We start from the raw sequence: 17,304 nt of genomic DNA, 5'->3' as shown, positions 1-17,304 counted from the left end.
TGCAAACCTCTGTGCGGTTTTCTGTCATCAGTGAACCTGCTTAGTTGTGAACTATTCAGGCAGGTGTAAATGTTTCTGCGTCATACAGGGTGACATCATAAGAAATAAACTCCCCAGCTTTGGAATTAAAACCAGAAAAGCTGTGCAGTGATTAATCATACATCCTGAAGCTCAAACTTCACCTCATAGGATCCTTGTCCCTTAGTGAGACTCCCATATTTTTTCAGTATGGAGAAATAGGAAAAGACGATCTGTTCCCTATCGCTTAGGGATTATTCTGTTCTGTGCCAGTCACCACTTCTTTCTGAAGTGATGTTACTCCAACAATCAAAAGAAATGATCTGTTAGCATGATTTGTCTTCTCATGGTAGAGTTGTGATGGGAGATAAATCCCGAAAGAAGAGCTGTTGGAGTTGCCTGAGAGTACACTTTCGGGCCAATTGGCTAGTCAGCATTGTAAAATGACATTCCTAAACAAGTGCATACTCTCAAAATTTTAATTAATTTATCCAAAAAAATGTAGGTAGATGCCTCTTAATAAGTAATCATAGATTTACTTATTTGATGATAAGAGTAATGAATTAAGTGTTGAAAATGGATGAGCCAGAATATGACAATCTTGTTACAAGTACAGAAGGAAGCCAGAAGATAACGCTACGGAAAGAATGGCACATGGTTTGGAGCTGATCCAAGGGCATGCAGAGATTAGGTAATCCTGCTGTACATGAGCTAGGTCTGTTCTGGACTGCAGCCAATTCAACTCAATTCCCAGTTGGGGGAAATGGTGCAATACCTGTAGGTTCCTGAATAATGAACCCTTAAGCTTTACGCTCTGTACTCATTCTCTTGTTGTAATGTACATCGATGTCAAAAACCTCCACAGGATCCTCGATTAAATTCAACTGTTTACTTCAAAAATAAACAACGGTACAAACATAATCCAAGATAAGAAAATAAAAAAGAGAGCTAGACAGAGTGAGAGGTCAAAAGACTATGTGGCTCCACTCCATACTTGCCCTGACTGAATGCCTCTTCAGGTAGCCCCACCCACACATCCTTACGTAACGTATCCTCACACATAATGCTATTTCAAGTGCAGTGAATCAAACTATTATTTTCCTATTGTAAATACAAATAGTCAACATTTTAATCTGTAAATACTGTAAATAACCTTTTTATCAGAATAAACGCAAATTAACAATTAACGTAAGAATTTAAATGATCCAAATATTAACTCAAATTACATTTAGACTCCTACAATACCGTTTGCACAGACAGCACCACAGCAAACAGTTAGGGGTAGGTATAAACACTTACTGTTTATAATAGGTTTCATTGGGAGTATAGCTCGGCCTGAAGGTTTTTCCACTGAAAACTGTTGACAGCATGTTATGTGGATTAACCAGAGTAACATGGATTTATATTAGACGAAGGACGTTCTGCTATGGATTACCGCGACTACCGTTTCCATGGCACAAACCTGTTATTGACATGTCTAAATTTATGGTTGCTAAAACTTACTGTACTTACAGTTTTTGGTCACTTAAGCTCATGAAAATGTTGATGCAACATTTGTGTTTGTTCAGATTTGAAAAGTAACATCAGTTCATAATGGGTTAAAGGAGACATGCTCTTTTCTCCAGAAGATGACGGTTTTCTGATGCAGTACAACAGTTCCCTTTTCAGTCATGTCTTTACAGCTCTATTCAAAGCATCCGTAGACTGGTGACATGTTACAAAAGGGTGAAGCGATCACCCTGGAACCTTTGTTTAATTATCGTTAGTTAGCTGTTTTAGCTTGGCTGGCTAGCATTCCCTAACCTATAATGCTATCTAATATTACATCACATTCATTCTGATCAAATCTGGTCAGACATCTTCATTTTCAATTTTGCAACTGAAAAACATCCTGCAGTCCCCTGCCTAACAGCTTATGTCCACGAGCAGCAGACCAAGCGATCCGAAGGATGGCAGGTCCCACCGGACTTCTGCTGGTCCCACAGAGTGTAAAAAACAATGGACAAAGCAGGAGGTCACGTGACCCATTGGTTTCTGAAGACTATTTGTAAAGCCTGTTGTTCCTCGGAAGCCAACGGAAACACGCCCACTGTATGTCAGTTAAAGTTAGCTTTGCTTCCAGCTCCTTCAGCTGAACCCCGCCAAAATATCTGCAGATCTGCCTACAGACATGTACAACCTGGATATACCATTTTATATGTTGACTTGACGGTGAAATTAAAGACTGTTGCGTCTAGCCAGCGCTGGATTAATACAAACGAATGGTTACTTTGCTCAGCATGACAATTTTGGATGAGGAAGTGATGGCTGATAACCAATGGTTTAGCCAACTGTCAATCAATCATATTGGAAATACATTTAATGCTTAGTATAAACTCTTCTGGTGTGGTAATAAATAAAAAATTCACCCCCTTCAGAGTTGTCATGGGTGTGAAATCAAACAATTAATATTTTTTTGAACCACGCCGTAAATATGTTTATTTCTGCTCTAAAGTTGGACATTTTTACATGGAAGTCAAAGGAGATTTACTCGCCTTTGCAGCCAGCCTCTAGTGGCCAGTCGAGGAACTGCAGCAAATCTTTGTTCCACAGCGTGAAACCCTTTCTGATTTTATGTATGAGGAAATGATAAAGCGCCAATGCGGTTCGGTGAGACAACTTGGAAGGGTCCTGAAATAATAAGTAAGAGAGAGTCCAGCCCCTGGTTGGCCTCGGCCAATAGCCTTCCGCGAGATCAAAGATGAATGCTTCAACTGCTAAATACGTATGTAATCCCTGCGTAATAATTTTATTCATATTATTCTGCAGTGTATATGTAATATATATATATATATATATATATATATATATATATATATATATATATATTTATACCATAACCTGTGTGAATACTCAATTCTGATTGGCTGGCAGGTGTCGGTTATCACTTATAACCTACACCTAGAAAACAAGTTTGGTCAAATTGCCTGATAACTTTAATATCATTTGTGATCCCCAGACCCCTAAATTCAGTAGATGATTAGATTTCAATAAATGTATACACGACCAAACATCTCTCCAAGAGATTATTTTTAGAATTTTTTTTTCTTTTAGAGATTAAATTATTTTTCTGCCAATATAAATGTTTTTTTCTTAGATTGAATTTTTTTTAAAACGCTCCAACAAATATATACAGTATGTCCTGCAAGACAGTTTATTTGTATGTGTAATTAAGGAAACATTTAATGGCATGCTGGCACAGAATTCCTGTGTCTATTTATTTATTACTGCTTGCTTGGGGTTTAGATGACCCCATTGATGTCCTCAGTCAAGCAGTTCTCAAGCAGTGATGTTTACTTTTCATGCTTAGAGTTTAATGAAAGTAACTTAATATTTAAGATATGTGCACTTCACCTGTTTTTTCAGAGATTGCAGCTTTTTTAAATGTATATATATATTTTTTAACTAAGTAGAGTAGAGGCTAATAGAAGCTTCTTTGTTAGTAGTTTCAGTGAAGACTGCTCCCAGTGAGTCTGTGACGTAACCATGACTGTCTGGAGAGTATCATCGCTCACTTTTAATTCCTTTTGTTTTAAATTTTCTGAACTCCACACACAAACAAAATTAAATTGACTGAATTTGAATGGTAGCAGAAATGTCTAAACGTTGGCGAATACAACAGAAACCATATGCCGTGGATAGATACCAATAGAGATAAAGAGAAAAATGTGTTTTGTGAATTATGGGCGTTTTAAGAGGAACCTCTTTCTCAGTGTGAGTGTAATAAAACAAGAGAAATATGCTGACTCACAAATCTGGAACGTGATCACATACAAAGTGATTTTGCAACAACATTTATTTCAAACAAAGAAATACTTTGCTCTCTCGGGGTTTGACCTTTTTTATCGGCCCCATCTGAAGCAGCAGTGGGGAACTTCACCGGATATGCAGTCCCAGGACTCAGTCCAGTCATGTGCTCATTTGGGGTTGCATTCTTTATGATGGGATGGGAATGCCAAAGCAAATACTGGTCATATCTTTTACCAATCTCATAATTTATTTAAATATATTTAATTTTAAATACATATATATATATATATATATATATATATATATATATATATATATATATATATATATATATATGGTATATAACACCATTTGCTAAATGCCATGGTATCTAGGACGATTCTTCATATACTTTGCTTTACACTATGTACATAAAACTCCTTGTTTAATTGATCATAGCTTAAAGTCACCTGATAAATAAGGTACAACCCTTTCGATTTAAGATTTTACGTATGAGGACATGATGTAAATCATCTGGTCCTTACTTAACATTTGGTAAATACAACCCCATATGAACAGCAAAACATACAACTTGTCATTATTTTTTTAACAAAACTAATTAAAGGGCAATCTTTAGCAGAAGTAAATTAATATTCTTTGGGGATATGGTGTCATCAATCTTTTATGTATTTGTAACATGGTTACTTCAGTTCCCTGAAGGTATCCGGGCATTTCCTTATGCACAGCTCTACACACATTTCTATCAGCTCGGTTTTGCAACTCCTGGATTTGCTGCTGTGCTCGGGACCAATGTCCTTCTGCATGACCTAAATTCACCTAATCTTTAGATGGCCTTGCATTGACTCTAGAATATTTTAGTACACAGAGGATTTCATGGTTGATTCAATGACTACAATGTGCCATGGCCAAGTTAATTTAAAACAAGCCCACATCATCACCCGCCCACTGCCATGCTTGACAGTTGGTAGGTGTTTGTGCCAATTTGATGGGTTTTGGTTTTACCCAAACATGACACTGTACATTATGGTTAAATAGCTCAGTTTTGGCCAGTAGAGTTTGAGATGTAGCTTTTGGTCACTTTGCAATTTCTTTGAACATTGCATTACATTGGTGGAACATCCACTTAACTTGCTGGAACATCCACTTCTGGGAAGATTGGAAACAGTCTCATTTCACACATGTGAATAATCTTTCCCACTATAGGAAAATGCACTCGAAATGGCCATATAATCTTACCCAACAGTTGTTTCTTTAAGGTCATTTCTGATATCTTTACTCAACAAAATTACATCAACACACACTTTAATGCTCCAGAACTCAAAACTACCAAGACTTATGCTTTAGCAGAGATGGTCACAGTAGTTGATGGTCAGGTCAATAACCAGTCTGCTACTTACTCTCTGAATTTTAATAAAAACAGTAAGGATTTGCTTAGTTTTTTCACACACTGCTTCCCCATAGTAACTTAGGTTTTGCATTTGCCAAATCTTTATTCCAGATGAGGAACATTTTGTCTTAGAGAGCTTCAGAAAGTCTAAGAAATTAGAAAGTCTTTTTCACATGACTGCATGCACAGTTCAACCTTCCACGGACTCAAATATAAGCTTCACCACGTTCTTCCCAATATCCACAGGAGAGCTGTGACAATTTTGAGTTAAACAAAGATGCAGAAAAATGTTCTTGCATTGAATTATTTAATGGCAGTTGAAACAATGCTGTGGCTGCCAGCTGGGGTTCTGTGAGACTTTTTTCATATCTAGGTAGTGTAGGAGAACAGGATGCTAAAGCAGGGCAAACCAATCATCAATGGCAGGTCCTTTGTGGGGAGAAGTTTCTTCTTTCTTTTTGCAGGAAAAAAAGAACTTACAGTTTATTGTTCTCAGCCACTTTTTTTTCTTGTTCTTGTCCACTCTTCACATTCACCACCTTTACACTGGTCTGGTTTTGTGTTGCCTGGGTGCTCCCATGTGGTGACAGCTAACCTTCGAGGCCCAGCCCAGAGTGGTGATTGGTTGATATCCACGCCTTTAGCAGAAGGGACCTGAGTGAAGGACAATACTGTGCCTAATGTCAGTCGGGCTGGTTGGATTTAGGCTTCCCTCTCACTGTCCAAGGCACTTTTTATTCCCAAAGTCTTTTTTTCTTTCTTCTGGAGTACTCATTTTTGGCTTAAACCTGCAATGAAAAAGGGAACGATCTTCAGCACTCTTTCCAACTTGGACACATGAACAAGAATCACAAATGATTAATAAAAAAAATGTAAGCTGCCACAGATCTGCTGCGGTCACTGTGAGTGTATTGACACATCAAGCAAAACACCACTGAGAACAAATGGCTGAAGGTCTCCTGAACAGCAGGAGCCAGACGGTGAACTTATTTCCATACTAAGTGAGATCTCGTGCAATGGCTGCGATCGTTCGCTCTTTATTTGAGTTTTCTGATGCAATGGTGGGTAAATTAACTTTAATCTTTCAAACAACAATGCCACGGTTTAAAAATGTCCCATTTTTGGCATGAGTTTTGGCATGAGTTTAAAAAAAAGCACACACAAAAAAGAAAATGATGTAGTAATGATGAACTGGATCAAATGGTGAAAAGTGCAAAAGAAATGAAGACCATTTCCAGCTGAAATGGGAAGCATTAAAAATAAAAACAAATGCATCGAAAAACTTTCTGAGACACTGTTCTGCATGAACTTTGTGCTGTGCTTTGAGCTGCACAACTACATTTTGGAATCCATAACCTTTCAACTAATGCGTACAATCAGAATCAAGATTTTAGCATAATAAACATATGAATCTGTAATGCTTTGCATACCTTTAGGCCTGCAAAGCAGTTAAAATGAGCAATAACAGCACGCTGGTGCAGATTCTCAGTTGCTCAGGTTCAGGTTTGAATCAAGTGCAAGCGGACTCTCCCTCAGTTCGAACTGAGGAAGGCTTTTTGATGGAAATGTTTTCAAAAACCTAGAAAATGCCATAGCCTTTGATGAAGTTTGCCATAATCACATGAATGTAAATAAAAATCAGTGTGATGTAGCTCATTTTCCTCCATGCATTGCATTTGAAAGACAACTTTACACTAAGGCACAGACTAAACAAGACACTGCAACACCCTGGGGATTTACTACGTGGGTGCATTTTCTCAACTAAACAGTTGTGCTTTAGTTGGAGGTGGATGTGTCGTCGTACCTTTTGTGTGCTACCCCTCTGTGCACTGCGGGCTGCCAGCTAACCGCGTGAGAAGTCGCGCGCACCTTTTGAAGTCTGAGAAAGAGAAAATAAAGTGGAAAGACAGTGAGCGACTTCTCTTCAAACTGCATGTTGATGTTGGACTAAGAGTCACTCATCGTGCTGCAAGAAGGCCGGAGTAAGGTTAGCTTACATGCAGGTATCGTGCAGTCTCTGGTGTGGTGATAAAGTCTGTACACATTCTTCCTGCACTTGGGGCTGAAGTAGAGTGGACCTGACAGACGGAAAAGAGAGCACATTTTCAGCTCGGAAGGCACCTGCGTCAACATCTGTTTTACGGTTTTTATCCAAGGTCCATAATTCACTTTCATGTTTACAGGTTAGACTCGGTCACTGTCCACACAAAAGTGTAAACGTATGAGTCCAGAAAGCAGTCTTTGACTTTCACACACTTTGACACAAGAGCAGCTTTCGAGGAAGCCTTACCTGTTAGATGTATAATGAATTTCTCCTTCATTCTGAGTTGACTGGGACATACAACTGCTGGAAAAGAAGGCAAGAGAAGAGTATTACAATATAGCTGCATTTTTATTAGAAGACCTATTGCAGTGAGTATCCAGCACAACCGTTAGATCAACTTGAATAAAACTAGACACAACAGGGTGAGTGAAGGACATCAAATACAAAGATTAAAGGATCTTACAGCTATAATAACTAGAAAAAGTCATGAATAAAGTTTGAGTTAAATTAGGCTGACAGTACAACATCTGTCCAGCTATAAACCACAAAGAAGACATTACTTTGCGTCATCAGTCTATTTCCTTGAGATCCACCTTAAAGGGGGCATATGATAAAGGGAGGGGGAAAAAATAGCTTAAGAGCATATATTTAATTGTCTCGAGAGACTATGAAATCAAGAAGGCTGACTGAACACAACCCTGTCACTTTGCAGCTGCATGAGTAAAAAAGAAGAAGTTTAAATGTTTAGGGTACTGTGACATCACAAACTCAGATCAGAAATGTCCACATTCCGTTTGTTTTTACCCAAGCTGAACGTTGCATTTGCACGGAAGAGTATTAGGGACATGCAGGAGAAAAAATATTTTGAGAGGGGAAGATTTTTTTTTATTGTGCACTTTGAGAAAAAAATTGAAATGTCGAGATTAATGTTGAAATGCAATTTCGAGAAAAAAGTCGAAATGTTGAGAAAAAAGTCGAAATGTCGAGAATAATGTTGCACATTCAACATTTCAACTTTATTCACGAAATTTTGACTTTTTTCTCAACATTTCGACTTTTTCTCGAAATTGTACTTGAACATTAATCTCGACATTTCGACTTTTTTTCTCAACATTTCAACTTTATTCACAAGATTTTGACTTTTTTCTCAACATTTCGACTTTTTTCTCGAAATTTCAACTTTTTTTACAAAATTTTGACTTTTTTTCTTAACATTTCGACTTTTTTCTCGAAATTGTACTTAAACATTAATCTCGACATTTCGATTTTTTTCTCGACATTTTGACTTTTTTCTCGAAGTGCATAATGAAAAAAAAATCTTCCTCCTCTAAAATATTATTTTTATTTTTCTCCTGCCTGGCCCTGATACTCTTCCCTACATTTGTTATGCTTTGAATTGGATAAGGTAAAAGGAGAACATGGATTTCAAAAAATGTGCAGCCTGAACATGAGTGGGGGTGGGAGTGTTTGACCCCGCCTCCTTGAACAGGACAGGGTGAAAGGGGTTTGGTGCGTATTATTCCCATAGTATTTCCAACAAAGTATGGCACAGACTTTCAGTCCAGTGTCAATGTGTCAATTTCTGAAAAAAAAAAAAAGTATAACATATCTAACTTAAGGCCAAGAGGGCACGCAGCGTGCACTCACTCACCCACAGCGTGATTCCCTTTCTCCGTCCTGTTGCGCGCGTCCTTGTGCTCGGCGGAGGAGCTCTCCGGCCGGGAGCTGGACGGAGCCTCCGTCTTCGCTCCGTTCCGTCCCCGGCTCTCCACGTGCCTCACGATCTCTGCCATGCGCCTCAAGTTCCCGCTGGCCGCTGTTACGCGCGCCGTGGGCCCCGTGGAGGGCGCACTCTCGCTGCAGTGATCGGTCATCGCGCACATCAGTATCATCAGTCCAATTATAACACTCCTGCGGGGTCCGCTCATAGCTACAGTGTTGTGATGGAGTGTGTCTGTGTGAGGGGGAACCTCTCTTCGCCGGACACCTGCAAGAGAATTAGAGAAGATATGTCAGATCTGATCTGCGCCCCCTCATCACTGCATAGCCTACCTTTTTTTAACGACCAGAATTTCATGACATCCATTGAGAGAACAGTGCACAACTCTTTTTTTTTTTTTTTTTTTTTTTTACCTTGTCTGCACACATATTAATGATTGATACCATGAAGGTAGAAACCAAAGGTATATATATATGTGCATTATTACTATATTTAATATATATACATATATATACGCATACATATGCATACACATACATAAATATACACATACAAACCCAGTGATTTTTTTTTTCTTTCAGTGCACAACTCCAACCACTCTTAGAGCCACAACTAAAGCCTGAATTATGGTTCTGCGTTAAATCGACGCAGAGCCTACGCGGCGACGCGCACCCTACGCCGTAGGCTCTGCGTTGGTGTAACGTGGAACCATAAATCAGCCTTAATACAATAGCTTTGGCTGTGGCCCATCAAGCTCGAATCACTACCGAACTAATCCGCCAAGTGTGCACCAAGTGATGGAAGTTGCCCACACACTGTCTGTATCTTTTTTTTTATTTTACCCACAAACACACATCCTACAATATTCTTTCACAGAAAAAAAGAACATGCTTTCCATTGATTTTGGTAGATTTCACACTTTTAACAGTTGCCTCTTGACGATTCAAATGGAATACTTCTGTGGTCAGAAAAGTTTGATGAATTGAAATCGGCTTTTCTTAAGCGAGTAAGAGTTGAAAAAGTGAGATCAGTCCGTCTCAGAAGTAACAGCAACAATAAATCAGTAAGATCAGTAGTGTTTTTACGAGTTCTCGTAAAAGAATTTAAAAAATGTAATTACCTTTGAAAGTCCTCAAATATGGACTGTGTCCGGTGGGTCCTATTGAAATGAAAATGCGTGCTCCTTTGGGCTATTTAGGTTTCCTAACCGGTCTCGGATGTGTCTTGGTAAAACTTCTCAGGTCATATGAGCAGTCGCATCCTGAACCCCGGAGAGAGAGAGAGACAGCTGAGGATCCGGAGCTGCAGGTCCCTGCATGTGCGGTGCGTCCTCGCCGAAGTCGCAGTCCCGTCTCCCAGAAAGTGACGCTCACTTTTTATTCTGCCTCTCCGCCGCGCTGACCGGTCCCTCGAGGGCTATTCCGCCACATATGTGGTAATTATAGGACGTGTCAGAGGCGCACCTGAAGAGGAAAGTCCACTTGTGTTGACTGACCATCACTCGAACGGCGTGTCAAGTTTTCTGCGTCCCCCCCTCCACCCGTCTTCTCTCTTACTCCATTTATCTGTGTGATACGCTGTTACAGGAAGCGGTTTCCTCCACTAATACTTCCACTGAAATTTGTAATCAGCCCAGTGTGCAGCGTAGATACCGGCATCTCAGTGGAAATTCTTCCATATCCTTCTTGTGATCCTCATAACCTCATTTAGAGCCATTGTGCGGTTTACATCCATCATGGAAATTGAAGCCTAATTATGCACCTTTTAAGGATAATTCTGGAAAATTAATGATGATTTAAAATCTAACTGACTATGGTTTCTGGTCAGAGCAGCCCAGCAAAGTGCATGCAGCCTATATCGAGGTTTCTCCTCTTTAGTCTGTCTGCTGGGGTTGGAACAGCTTTCCAAAAAAGTCAGGGCGTGCAGAAGACTCCCATGCATGCATGCCCAGCCCCTAATCTCACTGACTCTCACTGAAACTTTAAAATGAAGATTTACTGTTGGGAGACAGTCTAATTCAGATGTCTGGCTTATATAAAGATTTTACATCTTCACAACTCCCCAAGTCCAACAGTTTATTTGAGTTAAAACAAGTTTAAAAAAAAGTTTATCACTTGGAGACTTTATGAAAGCAACCCAAACATAGTTTGCTATACTTGGTCTAATCGGATTATTGGGAGGTATTTGCAGTGACAGGCTGGTTATTTCACTGCATGGATGCGCAAAAGTGCGATAAGTAAAAGTTTGGTGCTGAAAGGACAGCGCGCACTGTCGCCCCTCTCCTGCTCTCGGGACGAGGACAGGCTCACCGCGGTTTCCTGCAAGCAGCAAACCCTTCCAACGTAAAGGGAGACACATTTTTTTCTTCTGAACAATAAGATGAGTAACCCCACAACAGAAAACAATGACAATAAATTATAGACGATATCTGGTTTTCCACGGTGTATCATAGGTGACATTGATTTTTTTTTCCTTTTAAAGAAAATGACACATCTTTGCACACCTTTTCTAACCAAAAACCTGTGCAATATATCCCATAGTTGCGGGTTCAGGTGGATGCAGAAGAGGAGGGGCGATGATATTGCTTGACATTACAGATTCTGATCCAGTTTATGACATCACCATTCAGTCTAATGATGTGTGAAACAGGAAGAGACATCTGCAGCAGAGCATTGACCCAGAGGACTAATGTGAATACACTTTTTTTCTTTCTTTCTTCTTCTTCTTTTTTATTTGTTAGAAAAGGTTTAGTAATTAGCTCAACTTGTAATACATTTTTAAATACAATAGTTTATTCAAAATCCCAGCACTTAGGAGCAGTTTCAGCAGGGGGCATCATTCTGCACATACTTCTTACCAACAGTAGTTCACACTTGCAGGGTCTCAGGAATACAATCAGCCAGCCTGCTGGATTTGACCCATGAAATAATTCCATAAAAATGGATGATTAAATACCATCATAGAAACAACAATGGAGCTCTCGCATCCAATGTTTCAAGAGATCATCCCAAGTCCAACAAGTTGGAAAGAAGCAGCAAAAATAGGAATTTTGTCCGTTTTTAGTTAGAAAAGTGTCAAACACAATCTGATCTTTTGGGAAAAGAAGGAAGAATAATAATCAGTGATTAGGTTTAGATGGCCGGAAGATACAAAATGAGGGTTGATTTCTTTTTCATATTGTCAGTATTCTTGCAAATTGTCTGGCAAGCAGGTAAGTGAAGACAGCAGACAAGCTGAACTGAATACTTTGGCATTTTGCTTGCTGTTGCTTCTGTGTTTTATTTTCAACCATTTCCGTGCTGCTGGAAATGTTTGGAAACATCTTCTGCTTCTCATTTTTGTCAATATGTCTTCTGTAAAATATTTTGAAAACAGCAACAATTATCACATCATTTATATTAATCTCTATTTGGAAGGGTAAACAACCTGGTTTAACCCCATTTCTATTCTTGCGCTTTTAACAGGATCTTTCTAAACTTCAGCACAGTCACATGTGAGGTCCAGGATGTCCATTTTAGTGACTCAAGTTCATGTGATTTTGAGCAAACCTCACAGTCACTAGTGGTGGTCACTTATTTCAACACACTGATTATCTCACTTTCCATTTCCCTCTGAACTCTTGGTGACTATTTTCCTCATATAAATTAATGAATCATAAGACGATATGGCCATCTTCCCCCAGATGTAGGTTTTCTCACCTCCAGTAGAGTAGAGACTCAGCTGAGGTACTAAACTCTGAGAAACCATGTAAGCGTTTATATAACAGCTACGTGGTTCACTTGAAAAGCAAATCGAAATCCCAGTTTGATCGCAAAAGACTTTCATGATGATTTATTGGAGTGGTGGAGCACTGTTCTACAATGCAGCAGCATCTGCACAAATGTGATGGAAACAAAAGGGAAAAAAAGTTTTTGGGTTAGATTCAAGCAAAAATATCTATAGTGTAAAAGTGCTGACGATTAAAAGGAGATGGCTTCTAGAGCAGGCTTATAATCCAAAACAGTCTGAAAAATCAACAAGAGATGATGTCATGAGGCACAAGTTAAAATGCTACGATCTAAAAATGATTACAATTTCACTTAACTTGAATGTTGTTTGCTCATTACATGGCAACCGTTCACGTCCAAGAGCCAGGTGCCCTCCTCCACCTCCCAGAGAGCCGTTATATATTCAAAGTAGTATAAGAAAGTTTTAATTTCCAGGCAGCATATTTGATAGACGTATAAATCAGATCCAAGGATTTCTTTATGTAGAATCGTCCTACATTGGACCCTTGTTCTTAATGACAGAAGCAAGGTGTTATACTTTACTATTAAGTCACTGATTGTTCAGATTTAAAATGTAAAAGTACTTTGTTATTCCTTGTGAATTTTTCCATGGTTGAATTTTAGTTCAAGCTTCAACAAATCTCCAAGAAAGAGTGCAAATGTCTTTGCAGCAATCATTTGAGCCAGAACCGGTTGTGGCATGTGGGTGTGTCTCCTCGGCCCAGCTGCACACCTGCGTCGCACAAAACAGAGCTTGAAAGATGCGCACGCCACCTTCTACGCAAAGTTTGGGATTTATAAAAAATAAAAACTTAATGGGAAAATGTGCGTATCTCTACGCAAACTTTGATCCTAGCGCACGAACATTTTGAAGATATGGGGAACTGGCGACTCAGATGGTGAGGTGGTGAAATTAAGCCAGATTCATGTCATACTTTTAATGTCATCACATATCAGACTTATAGATCCATGTACACCCAAGCCGGCAGTGTTATAGATCTATGTGTTCCGTAAGTGAGCCATTATGCCTGTATTTGCAGTAGGTACTACGTTCATATATCATACTTCCATCTTCAAATGGTGTGGAGTGGTGAATAGCACCAGATTGATTATTTATCGTGACAAGCTGTGTAACAATCAGTCCAATTGCTGAGTAAGAATATAAATTGCGTGGTGACAGCCGTGCGTAATGCTGCACAATGGATGCGCTGGCACTGCTTGAGGATCACATAAATGGATCAGGATGGTCAGGATGCTGATAACAGCGGGAATTAGCCGACAGGTATGTGTTTGATTAACAATAAATAATGTTACATGTTCTGCCTAAAGCCCCTTTGAGGTACGATAATATCTACATGCTGTCTTTAGGTCTGGGATATCACAGCCGTTACTGAGCACTATAATGCCAGCCGTTTTGGATGGCATTATTAAAATGACCAGTCGAAGAAAAAAAATTGCATTCAATAAATGTACAAGTCATTTGTGCCTCAAACATGGTTCTGACAAATTTAGTGGCACGGTGGCCTGGCTTGACACATGTCTCATTCAGCCTGACGCACAGCAGTGTAGGAAACAGGCTGCAGGCAGGCGCTGCGCATGATCAGCAGGCTCATTCATATGCAAATAGAGTCATGAAGTACTTTGCATTGTCCATTCATGGTAGAAAGTGGGCATGTAGAGGGCGGGAATATGAGGCGAATTCACCTGCGCAACCTTCCAGGTGGACCGTGATTTTTAAAGAGAACATTGCGTGGTTTTATAAATAAGGATTTTTTTTTTGTGCGCGCGCCATTTTCGACTTTTGAGCGCACATACACTTTTAGTATGAATCCTACGCACTCTTTTATAAATGAGGCACCAGATTGTTGTTTCAACCCTGTTAACACTCTCAGGCTCCTGGGGCCTCATTTATAAAGCTTGCATGCGCACAAAACAGAGCTTGAAAGATGCGCACGCCACCTTCTACGCAAAGTTTGGGATTTATAAAAAAAAACTTAACGGGAAAATGTGCGTATCTCTACGCAAACTTTGATCCTAGCGCGCAAACATTTTGAAGATACAGTATGGGGAACTGGCGACGCAGACAGTGAGGTGGTGAAACGAAGCCAGATTCATGTCATACTTTTAATGTCATCACATATCAGACTTGTATATCCATGTACACCCAAGCCGGCAGTGTTATAGATCTTTGTGTTCAGTAAGTGAGCCATTACGTCTGTATTTGCAGTAGGTACTACGTTCATAACTTCAAATGGTATGGAGTGGTGAATAGCACCAGATTGATTATTTATCGTGACAAGGTGTGTAACAATCAGTCTAGTTGCTGAGTAAGAATATAAATTGCGTGGTGACAGCCGTGCGTAATGCTGCACAATGGATGCGCTGGCTCTGCTTGAGGATCCCGTAAATGGCAGGATCAGGATGGAGAGAGTATTTAGGGACCATGAAGATTTCCTGGCCCATTAATAAGCCGATTTCGATTCCCTAGTGCAGTGCTCTTGGCTCTATGTGCTGAACTGGGTCCAGTTTTAGACGGACCGACCTGCTGGAATCGGCGGGTCGACCCGCACTCACATTGCTATAAGGGCTCCGAGCGAAAATTAATTTGTCTGTGAACCATAAAAATTCGCATTCAATAAATGTCATTTGTGCCTCAAACATGGTTCTGACAAATTTAGTGGACCGGTGGCCTGGCTCGACACATGACTCATTCATCCTGACGCACAGCAGTGTAGGAAACAGACAGCAGGCAGGCACTGCGCATGATCAGCAGGCTCATTCATATGCAAACACAGTTATGAAGTACTTTGCATTGACCACGGTTTTATAAATCCGGATTTTTTGTGCGCACGCCATTTTCGGCTTTTGAGCGCACGTACACTTTTAGTATGAATCCTACACACTCTTTTATAAATGAGGCCCCTGGTGCTTAGTAGAGCCTATAGTCTTGTTGTTTGGAAATTCTTACCTGCTCTAGTTTTTCGATCTCATCAGGATTCCTGCCTGCTGTCCCCTTGCACCCGTTTCTGTCTTTGTTCCTGAATCAACAACCCAGCTGCTGCCTCCTTCATACCGACTGCATGCCAATTACATGTCCTGAGACCTCTGCCTGTATATGCCACAATAAAATCTACTTAAACTTTATCTCAGTGTCTGCAATTGGATTCTTCCTCTGCATCCACCGCAACAGTATAATCTGACAATGAATGGATCCAGCAAACATTGCTACCCCTCTTCCCCCTGCTCATCCCATCGCTGATCTGGTTCAATAGGATCTGATGCTCTGTTCTGGATCAAAAGAACAATGCTATACACAGCCAAGAAGTTCAGCTTACTCAACAGGTATCCGCCTTATTGGCAGCTTCTACAGCAAGAACTATTGAAACCATAATAGAAGTTCATATACCATATTCAGGAGATCCAGGGGGGTGTAGGGGCTTCTTGTTGCAGTGCTCCCTTGTTTTTAAACAAAACCCTCTCACAAAATGTCTAGTTATTGGACTCCTGAATTGGAAAGCATTGAAATGGGCTGAAGCAGCGTACAAATGACATGGTTTAGGTTGGATGACATTCATTGATTTTATGGCTGAAATGAGAAAGGTCTTCGACCACCTGGTGAAGAGCGACGAGTTCGCAAAACAGATTCTGCACATCCAACAGGAATCTCTCAGTATCAGAATCAGAATTATGTTAATTCGGCCAAGTCAGGTCAGACAAGACATGGAATTTGACTCAGTTATTTTCGCTCACTCTACAGTAAATGGGCAATAGACAAATGGCAGCTCTTATTAACATATATACAATTTTTTTTAAAGTGAAAGGTGCAGCAGTATGAGGTAGACATGATTATTGAATATATTATTGAATTATAGTACATCAGAATATGCAATTTCCTTCAGGATCTAGCGGCCAATTCAGGATTGTATGATGTAGCGCTACAGAGCCTATTCTCCAATGACCTGAACAAACAGTTAAAAGACAAGCTGGCTGGCAGAGATCCGCTTAACTTCCTTGACCAGTTAATCTCCCTGACCATTAGATCGAACAGTCGGCTGCGTGAACGAGCATGGTAGAGACAGACTTGCCTCCCAACATTGTGTAAGGGTGTTCGCAGCTCCCCGCTCAACCTCTAGCAGATCGGAGGAAGAACCCATGTAAATGGGAAGGAGGGGACTTTTCATCCTTTTATTGATTATCGCGGACTAAACAACATCACGGTGTGTAATAAGTCAGACTGCTCACTGAATCTGCCTCCATCTCCCTCCATGGATTTACTATCTTTTCCAAATTGGACCTCAGCAACGCTGGCCATCTGGTGTGAATCAAGGAGAGGGACGGATGGAAAACTGAATTTAATACGCCCATAGGAAACTGCGGTTTTCCAAGCAATGGTCAACAATGTACTGAGTAACTTATTTAACCAATTCATCTTTGTGTACCTTGATGACATTCTTTTTTTTTCCCACTCCTGGCGATCATATGCGTCATGTGCAACTGGTCCTCCAGAGACTCTAAGAAAACCATCTCTAAGTCAAAGCTGAAAAATGTGCGTTTCTTCAGCAGTCCATCTTGTTCCTGT

General features: G+C 40.1%; 1 protein-coding gene across 2 annotated transcripts; it reads right to left on the bottom strand.

Moving 5' to 3' along the window:
- Positions 1-5,018: 5,018 nt before the first annotated feature.
- LOC133464699 (ALK and LTK ligand 2-like) lies at positions 5,019-10,815 on the bottom strand. 2 transcript variants are annotated; one of them, XM_061746829.1, is made up of 6 exons: positions 10,079-10,815; positions 8,890-9,225; positions 7,485-7,541; positions 7,192-7,272; positions 6,999-7,073; positions 5,019-5,982 (listed from the first exon to the last, which is right to left on the bottom strand). In XM_061746829.1, exons 2-5 carry the CDS (start codon positions 9,164-9,166, stop codon positions 7,009-7,011), a joined length of 480 nt encoding a protein of 159 aa, XP_061602813.1. In that variant the 5' UTR covers positions 9,167-9,225; positions 10,079-10,815; the 3' UTR covers positions 5,019-5,982; positions 6,999-7,008. The 2 variants fall into 2 exon arrangements, with proteins under 2 accessions (XP_061602813.1, XP_061602814.1); XM_061746830.1 differs by having other exon boundaries at positions 7,485-7,538.
- Positions 10,816-17,304: the final 6,489 nt, after the last annotated feature.

Source organism: Cololabis saira, chromosome 18 (assembly GCF_033807715.1).
Source record: "Cololabis saira isolate AMF1-May2022 chromosome 18, fColSai1.1, whole genome shotgun sequence".
In the NCBI taxonomy this organism is placed as follows: domain Eukaryota; kingdom Metazoa; phylum Chordata; class Actinopteri; order Beloniformes; family Belonidae; genus Cololabis; species Cololabis saira.
The sequence above is the reverse complement of the archived record's forward strand: the minus strand, read 5'-3'. Positions and strand labels throughout refer to the sequence as shown.